This window comes from Mirounga angustirostris, unplaced genomic scaffold (genome assembly GCF_029215605.1).
Source record: "Mirounga angustirostris isolate CCGP_5_RB_7025 unplaced genomic scaffold, mMirAng1.0.hap1 SCAF_10, whole genome shotgun sequence".
NCBI classification, from domain to species: domain Eukaryota; kingdom Metazoa; phylum Chordata; class Mammalia; order Carnivora; family Phocidae; genus Mirounga; species Mirounga angustirostris.
In genome coordinates, this window is record NW_026991718.1 from 99,501,790 (window position 1) to 99,525,352 (window position 23,563).

General features: G+C 34.7%; 1 protein-coding gene across 2 annotated transcripts in view; it reads left to right on the forward strand.

Moving 5' to 3' along the window:
* Positions 1 to 13: 13 nt before the first annotated feature.
* The window catches only part of ESF1 (ESF1 nucleolar pre-rRNA processing protein homolog), a 62,890-nt gene continuing 39,340 nt past the window's right edge, over positions 14 to 23,563 (forward strand). The window contains exons 1-9 of one of the 2 annotated variants that reach the window (XM_045885388.3): positions 14 to 132; positions 1,652 to 2,336; positions 7,842 to 8,230; positions 9,636 to 9,749; positions 11,714 to 11,814; positions 12,807 to 12,959; positions 14,834 to 14,948; positions 16,560 to 16,707; positions 22,246 to 22,404. In XM_045885388.3, coding sequence (XP_045741344.1) covers positions 1,694 to 2,336; positions 7,842 to 8,230; positions 9,636 to 9,749; positions 11,714 to 11,814; positions 12,807 to 12,959; positions 14,834 to 14,948; positions 16,560 to 16,707; positions 22,246 to 22,404 — 1,822 coding nt within the window. In that variant the 5' untranslated portion in view covers positions 14 to 132; positions 1,652 to 1,693. Of the gene's footprint in view, positions 133 to 152; positions 373 to 1,651; positions 2,337 to 7,841; positions 8,231 to 9,635; positions 9,750 to 11,713; positions 11,815 to 12,806; positions 12,960 to 14,833; positions 14,949 to 16,559; positions 16,708 to 22,245; positions 22,405 to 23,563 lie in introns of those variants that run through there. The other variant, XM_045885389.3, reaches the window with a different exon arrangement.

A 23,563-nucleotide genomic window follows, 5' to 3' on the forward strand; every position in this document is an offset into this window, starting at 1 on the left:
CCTGCGCCGGAGATCGCCGCGGAGGGGAAAGGGGAAGTAGTTTGGCCCAGTTCTCTTGCCATCACGGCGGAGCGTCACGCGGAGAATTGTGGGTGTGTGTCGCACGTGAGACTTGGCGAGAGCTCGGAGGAGGTTAGTGGATTTGGGTTTCAAGAACCGCGGTGGAGGGTGCCGAACCAGTCTTTGACAGGGTCTTTGGATTCGTGAGGGGTTGCGCCCTTTTCTTTGCCATTCCAGTGTCGTTTTTCAGACTTCCTTGGTCTTCTCTAGGGTCCTGTCGAGGGACCTCAGCCCAGTAGCTGTGCCCTGAGGTTTGGGGTTAGGAAGGAGATCGCCGTTCTAGGACCACCCTGGTGTTCTCCGCTTTAGAGGGTGGGTAGAAGGGAGAGTGGGCTGTGGAGTTGAAGGTGGGCGTCGGAAGGTGATTCTCTGAATATCTGACGTTTATCGAATGCTTTCCTTGTAAACATATATATGCATTGTCACTAATAGTTGGATGAGATGGTAGCTACCTTGTTCCCTGTTTGTTCAGAGGGGTAAATGCTTACGTGTATAAGTGCATCGTTGAAACCTATGTGTCTTTTTTTGACGTATAAAAAATTGTTTTCAAATTTAAGGAAAAAAATATAAGTCTTGCTTTCAGAACAAAACACTGCTACCCTGTTTGATCAGTTCCTTTCTGTTCTTAATAATCAATGACTCTTGGGACGCCTGGGTGGCTCATCGGTTAAGCGTCTGCCTTCGGCCCCAGTCATGATCCCAGTGTCCTGGGATCCAGTGCCCCATGGCCTCCTTGCTCAGCAGGGGAGCCTCCTTCTCCCTCTGCCTGCCGCTCCCCCTACTTGTGTGCTCTCTCTCTCTCTTTCTGACAAATGGATAGATAAAATCTTAAAAAAAAAAAATCAATGACTCTTAGCTCTGCAAAAATCAAATCGAGTTGCTAAACCCTTACTGTTTTCAAGGGAACAATACTAATCTCTCTCTCTCTCTATCTCTCTCTCTCTCTCTCTCTCTCTCACACACACACACACACACAGAGTCTAATTATGTTTTGGGGAGAACCAGCCCATTTGGGCCTTACTTATAGAATAAGAAATTATACAGAGAAGAGATGTTTATTAATAACTGGGATGAAAATTTACATGGTTTTTGAAGGATGGTCGGATTTAAAGAGGGAATTTTGTGAGCTGAATCTGAATTGATTTGAGTCTATTTAGTTAGGAGACTAAGCATGAAGTAAGGACTAACAGAAAGAATGGGACCAGAATGTGAAGAGAGAAATAGGACCAACTGAGGCTTGGGAAACTTTTGATTACATTAGCTTTTAACTTGTAACAGGTACACAGGTATACAAAAAGAAATGTAGAAATTCTAAGTGAGTGCAATTGGCTAGTAAGTGTTTGTCTCCCTCTGTAAAGCCCTGGAATTCTGCTTGGTTTTGTCTTAAATTTTTTTCTCCAAATGCTCTATAATCAAAAGAGGATATTCTGATAGTTTTTGTTTTTCTGTATGTGACTCAGAATAAGTTTGGGAAATGAAATTGGATGTGTTACTTTTATTTAACTTAGAATATATTCTGAATTAGCATTTTTTCCCAAAGCATCTTTTTTAACTAACCCTTCATTATTGTAATATTTGTTTTACTTTTTAGGATTTTATTTCTTCAAGCATTTGTCCAGTCAGACATTTAAAAATGGCATCCAAACAAGAAATAATGAGTGACCAGCGGTTTAAGAAGGTTACAAAAGACCCAAGATTTTGGGAAATGCCAGAAAAGGATCGAAAAGTCAAAATTGACAAGAGATTTCGAGCAATGTTTCATGACAAAAGGTTCAAATTGAATTATGCTGTAGATAAAAGAGGACGCCTCATCAACCACAGCACTACAGAGGACTTGAAACGTTTTTATGACCTTTCAGATTCTGATTCAGATCTATCTGATGAAGATGATAAAGCACTGAACCAAAAGAAAATGAAGAAGAAAAAACCCCAGACTAACAACAAAATAGAATCAAAAAATCTAGTTGAGGAGAAAAAGAAAGAAACCAAGAAAATTAATCAAAAGGATTCTGGAGATAAAAATGATTTATATAACTCTGACAGAATCCAGAAAATGAAAAAGTCATGCAAATCTAAGAAGGTAGATTCAAAAATAAGTCCCAAGAAAGACAGAGAAGAATTTACACAAAAAAGTGCAACAGAGAAGAAAAGCATTGTTCAGCATTGTACAGACTCATGTCCCAAAGGAAAACTAAGCACAGGAGACTTGGGCCCCTCTGAAATTGTGAAATCTCCCAAGGTCAAGTACTCTGACACAAGAAGAGAAATGCAATCAGGTTGGTTGGAAAGAATTATATGTTCTTTGATATTACATTATTTATTTTTATACTGATTTTTTTTTTTTAAAGAAGGCATATATAGTATTTTCATAGTATAATGGGAATGATCAAATGCTTATTTGGGAGTATAAAGCTGTGAAAGAAAAAAATGCCATAAAATGATTATTAATCTTTTATTTGGTGCTATAATGGCTAAGAGAGGAAAACTTGAGGCTAATGAATGATTTTGATTTGTGGTAGGCACTAGTGAGAGCTATATTCTTTAACCAGATAAAGTGTTATATGTTGTCATCACATAGTAAGAAGAGGTGTGTCTGAAGAGGGCTAGTAGAGTCGTGTGTTCATCCATCCTTCATTCAACTACTTTTAGTAACTAGTATGTGGCAGGTAGAACATGAGTAAGACATGGTCCCCCATCTTGGGGCTACTGCTAGCTTATATGATGCCTGTGCAAATTAGAAAAAGTTATGCCCAAAGGCGCCTGGGTGGCTCAGTCGTTAAGCGTCTGCCTTCGGCTCAGGTCATGATCCCAGGGTCCTGGGATCGAGCCCCGCATTGGGCTCCCTGCTCTGCGGGAAGCCTGCTTCTCCCTCTCCCACTTCCCCTGCTTGTGTTCCCTCTCTAGCTGTGTCTCTCTCTGTCAAATAAATAAATAAAATCTTTAAAAAAAAAAAAAATTGATGCCCTTTTGGATACATAGAGCTCTTAGAGTTCACAGTTTGGTAAGGGACAGCATCTTTGAGTGAAGCAGTAGGTTTATTCCCCCTGAGCAGACACAGCACCTCTGCAAGGTGCATAGCTTGTTGAGTGGATTTGATCTTGATTTCAGCCCTTCCCAAGATCCTATATTGCAAATAAAAGCCTGCTAAACTCTACAGTGGCACCAGCCTAAAGCAGCACTGTCCAATAAAAAATGTGTAATTTTGAATTTTCTAGTTGACACATTAAGAAGTGAAAAAAACAGGTGAAATTAATTTTATTAACATACTCTAATACATCAAAAAACTGTTTTAATGCGTAATCAACTTAAATTTTAATGGCATAGTTTGCATTCTATTTTCATACTAATCTCAAGTATAAAATTTGGACGAGCCACATTATAAGTGCTCAGTTGCCACATGTGGCTGCAGGTTACATACTGGACACCACATATCTAAAGTGGAAGAAATTAGATCTGTAATATAATAAAATAATAGTAAGTGCCATAAAAGATGTTTAGCAGAGGGCTATGGGAATTCAGAGGAAGAGGTCACTCAAGATATGGTAACCAGAGAAAAATTCTTAGGGGAAGTACCATAAGGTTTGGAAAAAGTAAATTGAGAGACCAGAGCACTCTGTATAGAATGGACTTTTTGAGCAAAGATATGGTTCGATATGTTCAGAAGAAATCAGTATTCCCATTTGATTAGATAATAAGGTCTCTGAAGGGGTAAGCGGGTAATACAACTAGAAAAGATTGTTTGGAACTAAGAAACATCTGATTCTGGTTCATGCTTACTTGTTTACTGAGCTATTAAAATTTGGTGTCCCCTCCAGTAGCAAGAAATTTTGAGTGTTGGTGTTGCCTGTTGTTTATGTTGTTAACTGAAAAATTGGTATTCAGATGAGCGAAAGGCTGGCCATGATTACAAGATCCAAGGAGGATAGGCATTGGGAAAAAGTCAGAGAGGACTTGATGGGCTGAGATCACATTTGAAAGGTAGGAGGTATCAGGCAGTGGGTAGAATTCTAGATAGCAGGGCCTACGAGGTAAGAGTGGGATCTCTTTCCATTTATAGTGGAACCAGGCAGCAAACTGAGGTATAGGGAAAGGGATAGGAGTTTGGTTACTGAAATTGGAAAATAAGAATAGGAACAGCAGCAAAGTTTGTTTGATGATGAGTTTGTGAGGCAAGTCAGTCTAGCATCTTAAATTTCACTTGATTTGGGGCACTGGATTAATAAAACATATCCATAAAATCCTTTGGATTGATTTTATAGAATCTTTTTGCATATCTTTTTTTTATTAAAATTTCTCAATAAGCTTGAGAAATTAGGATAGATTAATCAGGAAACAATGCTAAAGTGATTTATGTGAGGATACACAGAGCTGGGCCTGGAACTCAAGTCTTTGAAAAATCTTTCTACCGCATCATATTGCTTCCAGTAGTTTACATCGGTTCCACAGTCTAGAAAGGCAGTATGTGTAAGTAGGGATTAGTGACTTCATATGTAAACATCTTTTGTTCATTATTCATCAGTTACCAGCAACTACTCTGTGCAGAGAGGTTTTTTTTTTTTTTTTAAGATTTTATTTATTTGAGAGAGAGATCACAGGCAGGGAGAAGGGGTAGAAGGAGAAGCAGACTCCCCACTGAGCAGGGAGCCCAATGCGGACTCCATCCCAGGACCCTGGGATCATGACCTGAGCCGAAGGTAGACGCCTAACCAACTGGGCCACCCAGGCGCCCCTGCAGAGAGCTTTTTAAGTGCTACAAGGTAAAGGTGATGTGAAGAGTGCAGTTTGGTATTATGTGTCATAAAATGTTGATTCCCAGCATTGCACCCCTAAGAACTTATTTTAAGTAAATAATTGGGCGTTTGTGCAAAGAATGTGCATCTTAGCATTGTTTTTAAAATTTTAAAAGTAACATAAATCATTAGGGAATTGATTAAATAAATTGTGATATACCCAAACGTGTTTATGATATATGAAGTTTTAAAAATAAGTTACAAAATAGTATAAACTGTATGATTAGCTACTTAAAAAAAATTAGTGGGTACATCATAGAAAACAAATTTAGGGAATTGTGTACCAAAACAACCATCCAGTTATCTTTGAATGAAAAATTACTAGTCATTTTTATTTTCTTAATTAAACCATATTTTCTTAATTTTTTTGCAATGAGCATTCATTATATGTATAAAGCATTTTTTTTTTAAGTAGCTAGGTAAGTACTGTTTACAGTTACTATTAGAGCAGTACCATCCAGGAATAGAGATAATCCCACATTATCTAGCCTTGTACATGGTGGACTCTGAGCAAATATTTACTGAATGAATCAATACGCTGAATATACTTGATGTTGTCAAAAATATTAAAATACTAGATCTTTTTTAAGTCTTGCGTGTATCAATTTATTATACAACCCAGAGTGTGGTATGGGTACCATTGTCATATGTGAAAACAGGGCATATGTGAGATGATATTCAAACTTTTTTATGTTAATAGTTATGTATTTGTTTCAACATCTTAGGAAAAAATGTAATCACTACATTACATCTGTGACTTCAGAGATATTTAGAACAAAGCTAATTTTTTTAACTTAAAAAAATTCAGTTTAATGAAAAACAGTGAAATGCAAAAATCATTGAATGGTATAATAATGACTGATGCTTGAGAAATATTGCAATATTAGATAAAGCTAAGTCCCCAAGGTGTTATTTCTGAGCATATTGCTTAAAGGTGAATTCTGATGCTTGTCTCGTAGTAACTTTCTTTCACTTTTGTGGTGGCGTTTTTCTGATCCCATATGCAAAACTTATGATCATGCATTTTTTTTTGCTTTTTCACACCAGTGGCTAGTTATTTTTTATGTTCCCTCACTCTCTTATGTGGGTACATCATAGAAAACAAACTTAGGGAATTATGTACCAAAATAACCATCCAGTTATCTTTGAATGAAAAATTTAAAGATAAAATAAAAACCCATTTCTTTTCCTCCTAGCAGAACTCTTTTTCATTTAGCCTCAGGTCAAATGGTATCTTCGTGAAGTTTTTCTTATTATAAATACCTCTACAGGCAAATTTAGATGTCTCTTTCTGTGTTACTTTAGAACATAGCTTCATAAATCAGTAAACAATTTCTTTTTGTTTATGAACCCATCGGGAGCCTGAGATCATGTTACAAGCCATCTCCCTTTTCCCTTTCCTGAGCTCAATGCATTTTACATAGTAGATAATAAATATTTGGACAATGAATGACTATTATAAGATTATAGGACCAAGGAAAAAACTAAGTTTGAATTTCATTCCAAGTGTTAAGCTTTTAAATTTATTTTTTAATTCTACAAGCAGAGCCTGTAAGCAGAAACGTAATCTCCAACTTAAAGGTGAATAAAATGTGTAAGATACTGTATATCAACATACACATATACCCACAATAAAATCATATGATTGCTTTAGAAATAGAAAATGAGTTTTTTCAGAGTTATGTGGGCTAAAAAATCCAACTTAAGTAAAAACAGTCTTTTACTTTTCGTATATCGCTAACCATAGTTAGTTACAAAGTTCAAGATTTAGCAGAAAACTTACTATTTTGCTCTGCATAGGTGATCTAATCCACATCACAACTTCTGTTATTACTATACATGAATGAGTGAAAAATTTTATCTCCAGCATGCAACTTTTCAGAGCTGTAGACTCAGACGGCCAGCAGCCTTCTTGATATCTCCTCTTACGCGATTCACAGGCACTTCAAATTCAGCATATTGAAAACTGAACTCATGATCTACCTCTACCAAACAGCAAACTGGTTCTTTTCCAACATCACATGTTTATCTATCCAGTTAGCTAGCTAGCTCTGCACGCTGGGAAGCTAGGACTCATCTTTGACATTTCTAAAACTTCTTTGTCCCATACCACAAGCCCTGGCACTAATTACTGTTGATTTTACCTCCTGACTCTGCAACTCTGAAGTGAATCCATTCACGTCTTTCTGTCTCTTTCTAACAGTTTAGTGCTACTTTCATTTCTTGCTAGGAGTCTTATACTATATTTCTAATTCTGTAGTCACATCTGCTTTTGACTCCCTCCAGTCAATTTTCTATAGCGAGTCAAGGTGATCTCACTGTGCAAATCTGATGATGTCCCTCTTTCTGAAAATATAATGGTGGCTTCTCACTGCTTTTATGACAAAGTCCAAACCTTCTACATGGTTTTTGGGAAGCACGGCCCCTACCTCACTTTCAGTTTAATTTCTTACTTGACTCCTGGCCATCTGCAATCCAGACATTCTTGCCAATTTTTTCCTATTCGTGGATATTTGCATTTGTTTTTTTTCAGTGTTTGGAACATTTTCCTCATCTGTTAGTCTAATCTTGAATACCTCCTCTTCATCCTTCAGGTAGCAACTCAGTTACACTTATTTAGAGACTTTTATTGTATGCTTTTTATGTGTATTGATTTGATTGGTTTTATTTGATATCTGTCCATCTATCCTCTCGACTATTAAGTTCATTGAGGGCACTGATAGCTTCTCTTGCCAATAATTTTTATTGAGCACCTAGCACACAGCAGGCACTCTGTAATTACTGAATGAATATGTGAATCTACTTGTATGATCTGGGTATATGTCAAAATTTCTGTTAAGTAACTTCAGCATCAACTTTGCTGAATTTATGTTTTTTTAGTCTATTTCATAGAAATTATATTTTTACTGGATTTGAGGTCAAAATAAGTTGGATTCAATTTAATTGTGTTTACATTTTTTAAATTTCTCCCTGCTTTAATCTTTTTTGCAGTGATTCCACTAATAATGGCAAAAGACAGTGATGGTTATGGAAACTCCACAGGTGGTAGGATGTTTGACAAAGATGCTCTGGAGGAAGATTCAGAAAGTGCTAGTGAAATAGGTGATGAGGAATCTGAAGATGGAATTACAGGCACTGGTAGAACTTCAGCTGATGAAGATGATGTTGATGATGTTGATGGAAGTGAAAGTGATGAGGAGGATGAAGATGAGGATAGTGACGATGATGAAAGTGACAGTGGCCCTGATCTTGCAAGGGGTAAAGGAAATGTAGAAACTAGTTCTGAAGATGAAGAAGATATGGCAGATTTACTGCCAGAGGACTCTGGTTTTGAGCACGCTTGGAGAGAATTAGATAAAGATGCTCCTCGGGCTGATGAGGTGAACTTTTGAATAAATTATTTGTGAAAAGCACAGTAAAAGTAGCTTTTATGCATGGTAGAATTGATGTCATTAAATTGAGTGGGAAAACCTTTATTGGTAAATAATATTCATAATGATTAGTCTGATTAAAACTTTTTGATGTAAAATAACTTCTTGATAGTTAAAGTAGCTATATAAATTAGATGTCTGTCCAAGCAAATAGAGATTAGTTAAAGAAAGGTCACATGAAATTTTTTTTTTTTTAAAGATTTTATTTATTTATTTGACAGGGAGACAGTGAGAGAGGGAACACAAGCAGGGGGAATAGGAGAGGGGGAAGAAGGCTTCCCACTGAGTGGGAACCCTGATGCGGGGCTCGATCCTAGACCTGAGCCGAAGGCAGATGCTTAACGACTGAGCCACCTAGGTACCCCAGGTCACATGAAAGTTTTAGAAAATACTTATTGTAGCTGGTAGAGTAACATACTCAACCTCCATACTCATTCATGGGTAGCAAAATAGCTTAACAAACTTGGTTGTTAAAAAGTCAGCTGATGGGGCGCCTGGGTGGCTCAGTTGTTTAAGCGACTGCCTTCGGCTCAGGTCATGATCCTGGAGTCCTGGGATCGAGTCCCGCATCGGGCTCCCTGCTCGGCGGGGAGCCTGCTTCTCCCTCTGACCCTCCCCCCTCTCATGTGCTCTCTGGCTCTCTCATTCTCTCTGTCTCAAATAAATAAATTAAAAAAAAAAAAAAAGTCAGCTGATGGGGCGCCTGGGTGGCTCAGTCGGTTAAGCGGCTGCCTTCGGCTCAGGTCATGATCCCAGGGTCTTGGGATTGAGTCCCTCATCGGGCTCCCTGCTCAGTAGGGAGCCTGCTTCTCCCTCTCCCTCTGCCTGCCTCTCTGCCTACTTGTACTCTTTCTCTCTAATAAATAAATAAAAATCTTTAAAAAAAATTAAAAAAAAAAGTCTGCTGATTGGGCGCCTGGGTGGCTCAGATGGTTAAGCGTCTGCCTTCGGCTCAGGTCATGATCCCAGGGTCCTGGGATCGAGTCCCACGTCGGGCTCCCAGCTCAGCGGGGAGCCTGCTTCTCCCTCTGACCCTCTCCCCTCTCATGCTGTTTCTCTCTCGCTCGCTCTCTAAAAAATAAATAAAATCTTTAAAAAAAAAAAAAAAGTCAGCTGATTATCAAGTTCTGATTCAAGAACTAAGAACCTAGTAAGAGAAAGTGCTTATCTGTTGACGGTTTTACCACCGTGTGACTCAACCGAAGTTTTCTTTTACATATTGAAACTACTTAGATAAATACTGTATTGGTGATTTCAGAATTTGAGAGAGGAAAGAAGACACATTTTTTTGTATATTTTGCAAGTGATGGGAATGATAGAGATTATGTAATATTTAATTTTTCTCATTTTTTAGGTTACACATCGATTAGCAGTTTGCAACATGGACTGGGACAGATTAAAGGCAAAAGATTTGCTAGCTCTGTTCAATTCATTTAAACCTAAAGGGGGTGTTATATTTTCCGTAAAGGTGAGAATTGATTTCATTTTGAAATATTTCTAAACATTTTAAGCTTAATCTTTTTTTTAAGTCATAGTTTTAAGGAAAATAATCTGGCAGTTGTTGGTACAGTTAGGTACAAAACAGGTAGAATAAATATAAAAGGAAGAGGTAAAATTATTGCTATTGATGGGTTATGTGATTTATGTATTTTAAAAACCTAAAGAAATCAATTGAAAAGCTATTATAAAGCTCAATAAAGGGACAGAATAAAATAAATATTTTTTAATTGCATTCTTCAATTCTTAACCAGTTAAGAAAAAAATCTATTTTTACTAGCAGCAGAAATGTAAAATCCTTGAGAATTACCTTAAACATATATGATATATATGAAGTAAACTATAACACTGGATAAATTTGAAAAACTTAAATAAATGTTGAGATACCATATTTTTGGAGAGCAAGCATAGCGATTAAGAATTTAGGCTTTGCAGTATGACAGACCTGCATTCAAATCTTGATTCTGATGCATGCCGTGTGATCTTGGGCATTTTATTAATTTCTCAGATGTGTTCTCTCACCTGACAAGTGGATATAACAGTAGCATTTCCTAGGGTAGTTGTAAGGATGAAATGATAAGAAGCTTACACTAAGTATTTAGTGCGGTACCTGAAACAGCTCTAAATTATTGTTCTGTTTAAGTATTTAAAGATGTCAATTCTATAGTTTTAGTGTAGTTTCAAGCATAATCTCAGTTCCTATCAAAGAAAAAGGCTACCAGTAATCATCTAAAAGAATAAATAAGTGAAAATGACTAATAAATTTTTAGGAAAACATACCAGTGTAAAAGGATTCGCCCTGTCAGATATAACATGTGAACATTTTATATTGCTACAAGAGTTAACAAGTTTGGGTAAAAAGGGAAAGACAAATTGATGGAATGAAATAGATAAATAGAATAGTTTATATTATAATATAGACCAAAGTAAGCTTGAATACCTGGTATTGGGACAAATGAGTGAGTCTTTGTATAAAGAGCTTAGTTCAGATCTTCACCTCATCATAGTCCAAAATAAACTCCAGATAAAGTAAGGGAAAAAAATTAAAACTCAAACCACAGAAACAGAATAAAATAGTATTGTGTTTTTGTTAAATCTTATATTTCAGGAAATGGATAGTAGGAATTTCTAGAGTTAGAAAAGAGAAAAACAGAATCAACAGATGTGACTACATATGTATTTAAAACTTTTACATCAAAACCTATTATTGCCACTCAAATTAGTAAGAAAAACTCGAATCCCTATTTGATAAATTACATATTGCAAAGAACTCAGAAAAGCATGTATTAGTTAGCAAAAATATATTAAGCCCAGTAGTATCAAAACAATACAAATTAATATAGTTACATTTTTTCTCATAAGTAGCCGAGATACAAAATTACCAAATCCCAATGAGGGAATCCTTTTTCTTTTACCAAGACCATCTAAACCGTGTGATAAGATTATTATCAGTTCTTTTCTATTTAAAGTATTTCTTAAAGCATTGGCTAAATGATATGACTTAAGAGATAAAACAAAATTGTTTTTCTTTATGTTTTATATACTTCTTTAATCATTTTTGTATATTTTGTGTCAACTAATTAGTCATTTTGTTTGTATGTGTTTACTTTTAAGTTCCTTGAGCACTTAAGACTCGTTTTGCTTTTCTTAATTTTTCCCTTAGATCCCAGGACCATCTTGTCCCAGTTGATGTATGCAGGAGATAATTCTGTTTTTGTTCTTAAGCTCCACATCTGTTACTCTCCAGCCAAAATGACTATTTTTAAGGAGATTCCTCAGGATGTTTTAGCTTCCTGTAGTAGGTTTGGAAGTGAGTCATCCTTCCTGCTTTCATCGAGTTCAGTTGTAACTCTTAGAGTTCCTGACCTTGACGGGTCTGGATGTTTTAAGAAAAGTAAAGTATAAATTACATTGATCTTATTTTTTTGTGTTTAGATATATCCTTCGGAGTTTGGAAAGGAGAGAATGAAGGAAGAGCAAGTTCAAGGACCAGTAGAGTTATTAAGTATTCCTGAAGATGCCCCTGAAAAGGACTGGTATTAACCTGTTACAGAAAATAAAACTAAATCTCATGAATTCATGTCACTAACTCAGAATTCTGGTCACTTTAATGGGACTAAAGTTTATGTTGTGCCTGCCTTTCATGGTTAAAACAAGTTGCAGAGCAGATTAAAGTCTGTCAGAAGTGGCATACTATTCCAACAACCTTTTGTATGTATATTCATATTTCTGTATTCACAAAAACAATTATTGCAGTTTTGAAAAACATTCCATGATTAGACTGATTTAGGGTTCTCAGCCTCCTTGCTCTTAATTAGTAAGTTTTGGTTTTTTCATGAGATGTTGCTTTCCATATATGTGGCATTGAAACCCTGTTTGCCTTCATGATATATGTATTTTTTAATTTGAGGATTAAATCAAAAAATAATGATAACTTTTTATTATCATAATGTATAGAAAAATTTTAAGGTAGTTTTTAAACCACTAGGTGGAGCTATATGTGCACGTAATAAAAATGGTGATTGGTGGCAGAACAGCCAATGAAGACTCTCAAAGAGTATGTTTAATTAAATGAAATTAAACTTAAAACCATTTAGACTTGACAACACATAAATCTGGAATAAACATTTTACAAAATCAGGAATTTCTTTGTAATTAGAGCTAATGCTTTCCTAGCATATTTATTTTATAATATAGTGATCTTGTTCAGGAGTTTTACTTGAGAGACTATATGTGATAGCAAAACAAAAAGACTATTCAAGAGTTAAAATTATGAGTAAGCATATGTAATTCTTACACTCTCCTTTTCTAGATACTAAATTTTAATTAAAATACTTAGTCTGTGCTTTGTCAAAATAATAAATTGAGCTTAAATATTTAATGCCCATAAATCATGAAGGAAAGATGGATTGGGATGAAGTCCAGTTTGTAATATATTTTTCTTGAAATAATTAACATTTGTTTTTTAAAGGAAGATAGGTGTTTGCGTTCCTGAATAGGTAAGCTTAATGAGTTTTCTACCTTTTAGGACTTCTAGAGAAAAACTGAGAGATTATCAATTCAAACGACTCAAGTACTATTATGCAGTAGTAGAGTGTGATTCTCCTGAAACAGCTGGTAAAATTTATGAGGATTGTGATGGCCTGGAATTCGAAAGTAGTTGTTCATTCATAGATTTAAGGTAATCCAGTGTGTATTTTACCAATTTTATCTTGTAGCACAATATGATTGTAGGAAGTAAGATATTAGGCTGGTAGTATTTTCTGTTGTTTCATATTGTAAAAAAGGATTTTTTGCTTTAGGTGAACTCTGTCCTATGGAACATCACTCTTAACAAAGAAAACTATAATGAGAAAATGCTTAAGTATTGTGTATGAGTCACCCCACATTTATATCCTGAATTTCAAATATATTGGCTATGTTTTTAGGATAATGGGTTATATGCAGTGATATTCCTTTGCAACTCTCTTTTAGAACTAGGAACCAGGTGAATTAATTTTTAAAAAAAAAAAGCATTGAGATGGGGGCAAAGGAATTTGCTAATAAATTGGTACCTCTAGACTTGTGCTAATAACAGTAGCTACTAGTCATATCTGACTAGTTAAAATTTTTAAAAATTTTAAATTTATTCATTTGCTTCATCACTGGACACATTTCAGGTACTTACTGGCCATATGGACATAGCAGATACAGAACATTGCTATCATCACAAAGTTCCATTGAATGGTGCTGTTCTAAATGCTCAGTGAATGGATGGTGTTGCTGGCATTGTCTTCAGACTTGGGCATTATTTTCACCCCATGCACAGGCTTCACTGGCCCAAAGCTGAAAAACCTTAAATGGTGGTAAATGTCAGTTCTGAGGAAATGGGAAGCTGAACTACTATACCATTTTATCATTAGCTTAATGCTTTTGAACCCAGTAAACCATTCTTCTATGACACTTTGAATAGAAATCAGTTCTTTGTATCCAAGTTTGTGAGAGGCTTTGTTCTCAAAATGAAATATTTCCAAAAAAAAATTTGCATCATTTTGTAGTCCCTGGCTTTCATACTTCAAAGGCATTTGGACTGGTAGAAAAATACAAATAGGGTGCCTGGGTGGCTCAGTTGGTTAAGCGACTGCCTTCGGCTCAGGTCATGATCCTGAAGTCCCGGGATCGAGTCCCACATCGGGCTTCCTGTTTTAGTTTGTTAAACATAACATCAGAAAAGAAAATTGAGTTTTCTGCTGCCATCCAATTATCTAGAAACTTATTTTCATCTGCCCCAAAATACAAATGCATGCATATTAATACCATTTAAAAATATTGATTTCAGATATTTTTCTTCTAGTAAGTCTTTGCAAAAGTATAGCTGGAGAAGGATATTGTGTAAACCTAATGAGCCTTAATTATCATATGCTTTTTGTGTGTGTGGAACCAAAATCTCCTATATAAATTACAAAGCCTAAATATATTAACCATGGGTTATTTGATTCTGCTTTTCCCCCCTATTTTTAGCCTAATGCCTAAGCATTGTCATACAATTTACAGTGGCTAATTTACATCTAACAGCTAATTATTTGTGAAAAAATATTGTAAGATAAGATTATGAAGATTTTTTTAGTCTTAAAGAATCAACCTTAAGCTTTTTCCTTATTTTCAATGACACCTTATATATCTGATACTTTACATTCAGAACACTTACCCACTACTAATTCTGTTTGATCTTCAGAATATCATATAGCAAGTCAACACTGTGCTATCAGGTGTCTAGGTCTTTTTGAAACATGAGGGACCCGTGTGTGTTTGCACTTGACTCATACTAACTGACTCCCAACACAGGGTTTCTACCTACAGAGTTCACTCAAATTTAGTGGAATTACAGATTTATAGTTTATGAATTTCAGAAATTTTGTGCCAACGTTATTTCTAACATTGTTTGCCCCATCTACTATAGAAACTTTTATATGGTATGTATGTATAAACTATAACTAATTAGAAGAGAACCTAAACTCTGGTTGTTTATCACTACAGCATATGTTTAAATAAATTTATTTTTTCTTTGCTTCTTAGGTTTATACCAGATGATATTACTTTTGATGATGAGCCCAAGGACGTAGCCTCAGAAGTGGATTTAACAGCATATAAACCAAAATATTTTACATCTGCTGCAATGGGAACATCAACGGTATTTCTTAACTTTTAAAAATATATGGCTGGATTCTTGCTTTCAGGAAAGAACTTGTGTATTATTTACGTATAGCATCTTTAGAAATGGAAAGTATTCAAAATTTTAATGCACAAATACAAATAGAAGTGAGACATAAATGTATTTGCATTTTTATCTACCACATCTGTTTGAACCTGTTTTCAGATTTTTGTTATGCCTTTAAGCTTGAGTCAATTACCTGCAAATGTTTTTTTTTCTCCTCTGTCTTTCCCATATATTCTTATTCAGTTAGATTCTTTAATAAGTAATATGTCAGTTATTAATATCCTAGGGAGTGGGGGAAGGAGGTAACAGATTACCTCAAATCATAGTTAAAACCAGTGGAAATTTTAAATAAGAACACATTTTTTTCTGTAGATATGATCCAAAATTGTAAAAATTGAAGTAGAATAATTCAGGACTATTAGATGTCACATTATTGCTTAGTAATGAACAGCCAAAAGATTTCTCTTGAATTAATTTGTTACTTAGCTGCCTACCTTCTCTCTTCTCCTCCTCCCCACAAAAAAAACCTTCTGCCCACAGATAGACTGCAGGAACCACACAGGTTTCCCATTGCCTTTTCTATGCTCTTCTGAGGATAGGCTGGTGGTAGAGAGATCTACTGTATCTGTCACTTGCATGCTGTATTGGGCACTGTGTGGCATTGATTAGTTACTGAGTATGGTAAAACCTCACCATTATGCAATAAGTGAAGTTTAAAAGATTCAATAACATAAAATAAAGGGTCAGGTTATTTTGAAGCCTGAAAAATGACCAAGGCAAGTCTGTCCAGACAGCCATTCTGGAATTCTTAGGGTCCAGCCATACTATCCACATATGTCCCAGTTCCAGCAGCAGTTTTATGGTTATCACTCAGGCAAATTATCAGAATAAGGATAATTTGTAATTAGAACTTGTAAGGTAGTGACAGCTGTCTTAAAGATCCCTTGGTTAATTGGTGCCCATTTTGTTGTCCTGATCTGAGGAGATTAGCCTGAGGGAAAAAAAAAACTAGGATAGGAGACCCACCCTGTGATGAAGCTAAAACTTCTGACAAGACCCTATCTGAGAATGGGGGCTGCATGGAGGGCAGGAACCAAACCAGTCATGTTATAGATTAATTTCTGTATCATGGGGGTTTACTGTACTTCCAACCAGTAGATGCCTTTTTTATCAGTGGCTCTTAATCTTTTTTAAAAGGGAGCCTACTGAAATTTTGTTGAAAGCTTTATTAATAGATTTCGTGTAGTTTGCAGACCTCCTGAAGTACTTAGAACTCCAGGTGAAAAACATGTTTTTGTCAATTCGTAATGTTAACTTTTTCGCTAGTGCGTTTTCTTTTCCCTACAATTAATAGAAACACTGGTGAGTTTTTACTCCTAATATTAGAGTAGTTTTCATATAGCAGAGTTAGGAGGAAAAAGGTACAGGTTAATAGAAATGGTTCCTCTTTCATAAGTAAAATACTTTTTATTATGCATGTCATTTATTATTTGGTTTAGCTTACGTCTTTTTTAGCTTAGTGATAAATATTTTGTGAGTGAGAGTTACTGACACTTCTATTTTTATTTGTTTTATTGGTGAAAGGTGGAGATCACTTGGGATGAGACTGATCATGAAAGAATTACAACACTCAACAGGAAGTTTAAAAAGGAAGAGCTTTTGGACATGGATTTTCAAGCCTACTTAGCTTCCTCTAGTGAGGATGAAGAAGAAATAGAAGAGGAGCTACAGGGTACTTGTAATCTTTTGCTGTTTTATATTTGTAAGCATTTAGATGCCTAATCTAGACTTGTTAATGGAAATATGTCTTTGGCGGTAGCTTAAAAGGGAGTGCCAAGCTAATTCTTAAGCTGTCTGCAAAACATACTCCCATGTATAGTATTATATACACCTACAAACGGTATTTGAAATTTTTTATTTAGAGGGTTTTTTTAGCCTAAATTTCTTTAACAACGAACATTTTGTTTAAAAACTGTTACCAGGGGTACCTGGGTGGCTCAGTCGTTAAGCGTCTGCCTTCGGCTCAGGTCATGATCCCAGGGTCCTGGGATCAAGCCCCACATCGGGCTCCCTGCTCAGCGGGAAGCCTGCTTCTCCCTCTTCCACTCCCCCTGCTTGTGTTCCCTCTCTCGCTGTGTCTCTCTCTAGCAAATAAATAAATAAAATCTTTAAAAATAAATAAATAAATAAATAAAAACAATTACCAAACAAAAAAGCCTAGCCTTTTAGATTTGTCCTGATTCATATAGTTTTGCAGTCTGTTAACAAACTAGTAAAATGCTCTATTACCCCCCCTTTTTAAAAAAAAACTAAGCTTCTTTTGTATTGACATTTTTTTTTAAAGATTTATTTATTTATTTAGATAGAGAGTGCAAGCGGGAGGGGCAGAGGAAGAGGGAGAGAGAATCCCAAGCAGACTCTGTGGAGCCCAATGTGGGGCTTCACCTCAGGATCCTAAGATCACAACCCTGAGAACATGACCTGAGCTGAAACCAAGAGCTGGATGCTTAACCAACTGTGCCACCCAGGGCTCCCCAATTGATTGAATATTTTTTATATCTATTTTCTCTTCAAATAGTTTAAAAAGTAGACTGTTTCTGTTCATTTAGTGATTATCCTAGAAATTATGACTTGCATTCTTAATTTACTAAGGTCTAATGGTAATATCTTTAACCTCCTAGAAAATACAGGGAATCTTAAAACACCTCTCATGCTATCCTGTGTATTGTAATTCTATTTTTTGTAAGTCCTATGGGCTATTAATATTTAAACTGCTCTTACTTCCATTTAGCTACATTTTCTCCACTTTCTTTGCTCCTTATTCTTTCTTAAATCTCATACTTCTGTCTAGGGTCATTTTCCTTCTACCTTATGTATATCCTTGATAAGTTCTGGTAGTATTTGTTGGTGTCAAACTCTCTTGAGTTTTAGTATAAAAATGTCCTTATTTTGCTTTCATTTGTGAAAGATACTTTCATGGCAAAAAAAAAAAAAATTGTAGGTGGGAAGTCCTCTCCATCTCCACACTAATGATAATATCCTATAGACTTGTAGTTTCATTGTTGTTTTTGAGAAATCAGTTGTCTTTTTTTCATTCTTTTGAAGATTGTCTAGATTTCTTTTTTCTTTGATTGCTTTTGAAGTTTTCTTGTCTTTTTTTTTTTTTTTTTGGTCTTTCTGCAGTTTTACTGTGAACAGATTTCTTCTTACTTGTGTGCTTGGGGTTTGTTGGGTTTCTTGCATTTGTATCATGGTAGCTTTCATCAGTTTTGGAATTTTCTCAGCCATTATCTAAATCAGATATTTTTTCTAACCTGTCCTTCTGGTATTCCAATTAAGTATATATATTATTTCTTTCCACTATAACTTCCATCTTGCTACTCTCATATATTTCTTAATCTGTTGTCTCTCTCTGCTGTGTTCTGGATGTTTTCTTCTGACCTATCTTCCAGTTCACTAATTTGCTTTTTAGCAGTGTTGAATCTGTTGCTACACCTATCCATTGAGTTCCTAATTTTGGTTATTGTATTTTTCACTTCTAAAAGTCCTATTTGGCTATTTTTCAAATCAGCAATATCACTTTTTATAACTTTCTATTCATTGCAGGTATTTTTAATCTTTATCTCTATAAATGGTATAAGCATGTTTTTATAGTCTGTCTGATAATTTCAGTATTTTAAGTCTTCTTGGGTTCATTTTTGTTACTTTACAAGATATTTCTTCTTTATTTGTATACATGGTTAACTTTATGTTCTAATTTGATAGTTGAGATGAGTATCTAATCAGAGAACTTTCATTTACTATGGCCATTCTAGGACTACATTACTCCAAGTTTTAAGGCTTCAGGTTCTTTGGACTTTGTGGGTGATACAAGTCTTCATGAGGGCTGGTTTACTTCTGGTTGGCTTCTACCCTAATTGTATATCCTTCTGGGTCCCTGCTTAAAGTGGACATAGTAGTTGAAATCTCCTCTTCTCTGGTAACATTTGTCCTCTTGGCCCTGCCAGGCTGCCAAAACTAGTTTAGTTTCATAGCTGTGTTTCTTCTGTGGATCAGTAAATGTTCTCAGGGAAAAATAAATCTTGAATACAGGATCAACTCCCTGGTGCTCCCTTGATTTTGACTTGGTAATTTTTTACTAATTTGTCAGTTCTTTGAAGTTTTTTTTTTCTTTTTTTAAACCCATTGAAGATTTTAAAAATATTTCATTTAATTTTATATCCTTGGTGAAAAGTTTGGTTTGAAATATCTAGCTTGCCATGAATGGAAACAGAAGTTTTCAAATTACCTATGTTTTATTTAAAAATTTGTTTTGATGATTGAAATGATCAATGGTGTATTTTCTAGTTGTATATGCTGTTTGCCTAAAATAACTCATTTTTTAAAAATAAAACCAAAAAAACATCTTTTTCCTCTCTATGTAGTCTGGCTCTGTTTGGAAATGGTTGCTTGATTGTAATTTCTTATCAGTTTTTATTTGATGCTATCTTCCTGATACATTCACATCTTTATTTGCCTTATCTAATACAATTCCCAGTCACACAAAATTGTGTAAGAGGTTTAGTGCTGACAACAAATACCATAAATGTTAAGCATAGGTATAAGTATTTTAAATTAGCAGTGGTGAATATTGTTTTATTTATAGCTTAATATTTTTCATAGCTGTCTTCTGGTTTTCCTTTTGCATGTGTGTTATTTTTATGACCTGAACGTCAAATTAAATAAAATTCTTCTTTAGTATTAACATAGGACCATTAATTCTTAACTTTCTTACGTCCTGTGATTGGCCTGTCATTGTTTCTTTAGACTACTGAAGACACTGCATCATTTTCTGAGTTTTTCATAAAGTGCTACTCTTGAACTATGCTCTACACATGGAATGGAGAATCATGCTTAATCATTCTAGTTTCTTTGTTCAGACATCTCATATTAATAAAACCACATAATTTCTTAGGTATTTAATAGTCTTTGAAAAAGTATGATTTGCAAGGGTAGTTATATTGGGCACAAAAGCCTTCTCATTCTTTTAAGGTCTCAGTGGCTGTTGCTTGTTAACATTTTGGCTTTCCAAACAATTCAGTGACCATTTTATTTCTAGTGTGCCCAGAAGAGCTAAGCCCTTTTTCAAATAGCGTTTGAAATATATATACTGATTTATCTATATATTTTTTTATTCAGATGCCTATATGGTCATTTAGCACTTTCTGAAGATTCAGCATAGTTTTTCTTCATTAGCGGCTCTAGGTTAAAGGAAAGAAGAGAACATGTATACTTGTGAAGATTGGCTGTATGTTAACAGTTTTCTTTGATTGGTTTGGAAGAACTGACCTAGATTTTTAAAATGACATTATTGGCATTTGGGCAAAAATGTATTAATTTGTCAATATATTCTTAAGATCTGGGCCCTCTGGTTTCAAATCCTGAGTTTACCACATAGTAGAGTTATATAGGTTAGGTTTCCTAAGCCCTTGTGCTTTTCTTTCCATAGCTATGAAATGAGGATAATAATAGTACCTGGCTCATGGTTGGAAAGATTGAGTTAATGTTTATAAAGTGCTTAACATACTACACCATATCATATCATATATTTTTATGTCTAAAACTTTAAGAATTAATGGCTTTTTGTTTGAAATATACTACTCATTAAGTTTTAAAAGCATGCATTTTTCTTCAGTATTTTAGTTGATTGCCAGCTTACTTTAATCTGTAATTTAGTGCCTGTGATAGATACATTAGTATATTTGAACACCTTAGAGTTACTAGAAGTTCCTGGTGTTTATAAAAGATCATTGCAGGGCTTCTTACTGTTGGATTATTTTTTTTCATTCCTTATATAGTATTAAGGCTTTCACAAAGTATTGTCCTTGAATTGGAAAAAAAACAGACATACATGAGTTATCCCACATTTTAGAGCTTCAGAAAGTAAAATTTTAGTACTGGAAAAAATCAATTTAAAGTAGGCCATCAGAGACTTACCACTAAAATTTCAACCTGGAAGGAGCTTGCTTCTAATTATGTTTTCAGAAGTAAGCTTTTAATAGAAAGAAATACATTGCCATTCTGTTAATGTGTTCCTGATGTTTTATCCATTGAATTATGGGATACATGACAGAATTCCACCCAACATTATTTTTGTGGCACAAAGCACAAACAGGAAAAAAATGAATTTCAGCTGTTTGAGTGAAAATATAAAAGTGTGATAGGATGGAAAGAATGTCCTGGACTATTTTTTTATTCATTTAGAGAAAAAAACTATGAAAACATTTACTTAACCAGTGCTTTTTCCATGTCACCTTTTTTAAGATGTGAGGACAATCTTAACATTAATGTTTGACAGCTAAATGCTTAATGATGTTAGACATTTTTAGTGACCAGTTAGCCATAACTTATAGAAGAGAGGGTCTTCATTATGCTGCTTCTAAATTTTCCTTTACCAGGGATGTTTAGTCAATTCAGTAAGTCTGTATGTTTTGCATTAAAACCCAGGTTCTCAATTTATGTTTTTGACTTGGAAAATTACAGTGGAAGTACAGAGCAAACAAACTTTTCACATATTAGTTTTCTTTGGTGTTTGTTGCCCATGAATTTTATATTGTTCCTTTGTATTCTAATTATTTTTATAAAATTAGGAAATGGAAATGTGGGTATTTTTCCACACAGGGATATTAGTTGAATTAATTTCTAATTTACTAACTTTCATTCTCAGTGTACTAATGAGGTCCTGAGAGTAAGCGTACTTTTATTCACCATCAAATGGAAAAGACTCATTATTATTTGTTTTGGATTTCGAGGAGCTTCCTTTATCTGTCTCTTCAGCATAAACAGTTAAATCCATGTACCAAACGCATCCCAACAATATTCAGCCTCCTTTTAGTGACCATAATATTTTAAAGCCAGTGTGCAGATGGCGGAAGACATAAAGAGGGATAAAATGCTGTCTCTCCTGTCTTGTTTATAGGGAAGAGAAAGTCCAAGGTGTTGCATGTCTATAAAATTATTTTGAAACATGAATTTTAATAAAAAGGGAGATTCCCAATATACTGCTTAAACAGTGCTAACTTATATTGCAAGTGATTTTTATTATGAACAAGACCAAATGCTTTCATCTAATTCATTTAATATTAAGAAGTTTGTCCGATTTTGATATTCTATTGTTGTATTTTATCTGACAACATCTTTTAGAAGGTGCTATACTGACTGTGAGATTTAAATACTAGATTTAAAAGTCAGTTATTTTTGTGTATTAAATGAAATTGATTTTTTTAATTAGGTGATGATAAAGTCAGTGTGGAAGATGGGAAAACAAAGAAAAATCAGAAGGATGATGAAGAACAAATTGCTAAATACAGGCAGCTCTTGCAGGTTATTCAAGAAAAAGAAAAGAAAGGCAAAGAAAATGATATGGAAATGGAAATTAAGTGGGTTCCAGGTAAGAATTGGATACTCATTAAATGTTCACTTGTTTTTATTCATTTCAAGATGTTGAGTGCATTTTAGATACAAAGGAAAAGAACATTAACTCTTAGAAATGTAAGCCTAAAAACATCTTATTTGCCAGGAATGTTTTGGTGAGGAAGTTAACATGGTATTTGCATACATCATTTAATTCACTTAAGGACTAGTGTTTTAGACTCTTGCCAGTTTATTCTTGATTGGTTTCTTTGATTTACTAACTACAAATTATTTCTGTCCGTTTATGAAGGTAGACCTTTCCTAGGTTTGATTCCAGTATTCTCAGGATATACAAACTTGAATCCAGGCACCATGCATTCTAAAGTCATTAAACTTCTTTTTAAAATGTGTAATTCGTAAGTGAACTTTTCTCCCATAACTCCTACTAGACCTTAATTACCAAGGTTTCACTAGTACAAAATATGTAATACATAGTTTTCCATCTCAGTTTTGCTGTGAAGTCAAAGAAATACAGTATTGTAAGTGATTTTTATAACTGCCTTGAAGGGCTCCATGTATTTTTTTTAGAGTAGTACAATACTAATTAAAACCATGTCAAAGCTAAGCAAAGATAAAAGCTAGTATAAATGAGGATTGTTTTCTAGCACACCCATTTTTTCAGCAACCTAAGCAAAGCAGCTTGTACCCTTGGAACCAATATTGGTTTTGACCGCTGTTTACATACATGTATATCTTTTTTTTAAATTTCAGTATAGATAACATATGGTGTTATAGTCATTTCCAGTGTACAACATACATGTATATCTTTGAAAGCTAGGTAAAACTTTTGACCAGGATTTAGTTCTTTTGCTGTAATTCATCTCTAGGTAAAAGAATACTGATAACTTGTAAGAATATCATTGCTTAAAAATTAAGTGTTTTATATTCAATTATATCTGTTTCCTACAACTAGTATGTTTTTTCACTGGGAATAAAATGTTTGCATAGATTTTTATTTGGGGGCATATTTTGATATTTGAGAGTTGATTGACTATTGTAATAAATTTCCTAGGGTGGACTCGTCCCCTGTAGGTACTATGTTGTAGCCCATTTGTTTTAAATGTTTGTCTTTGGCAGGAAGTGGTGGTAAGAAAAAATGAAATTTAGTAGTATTATCATCTGAACAATGGTTGGGA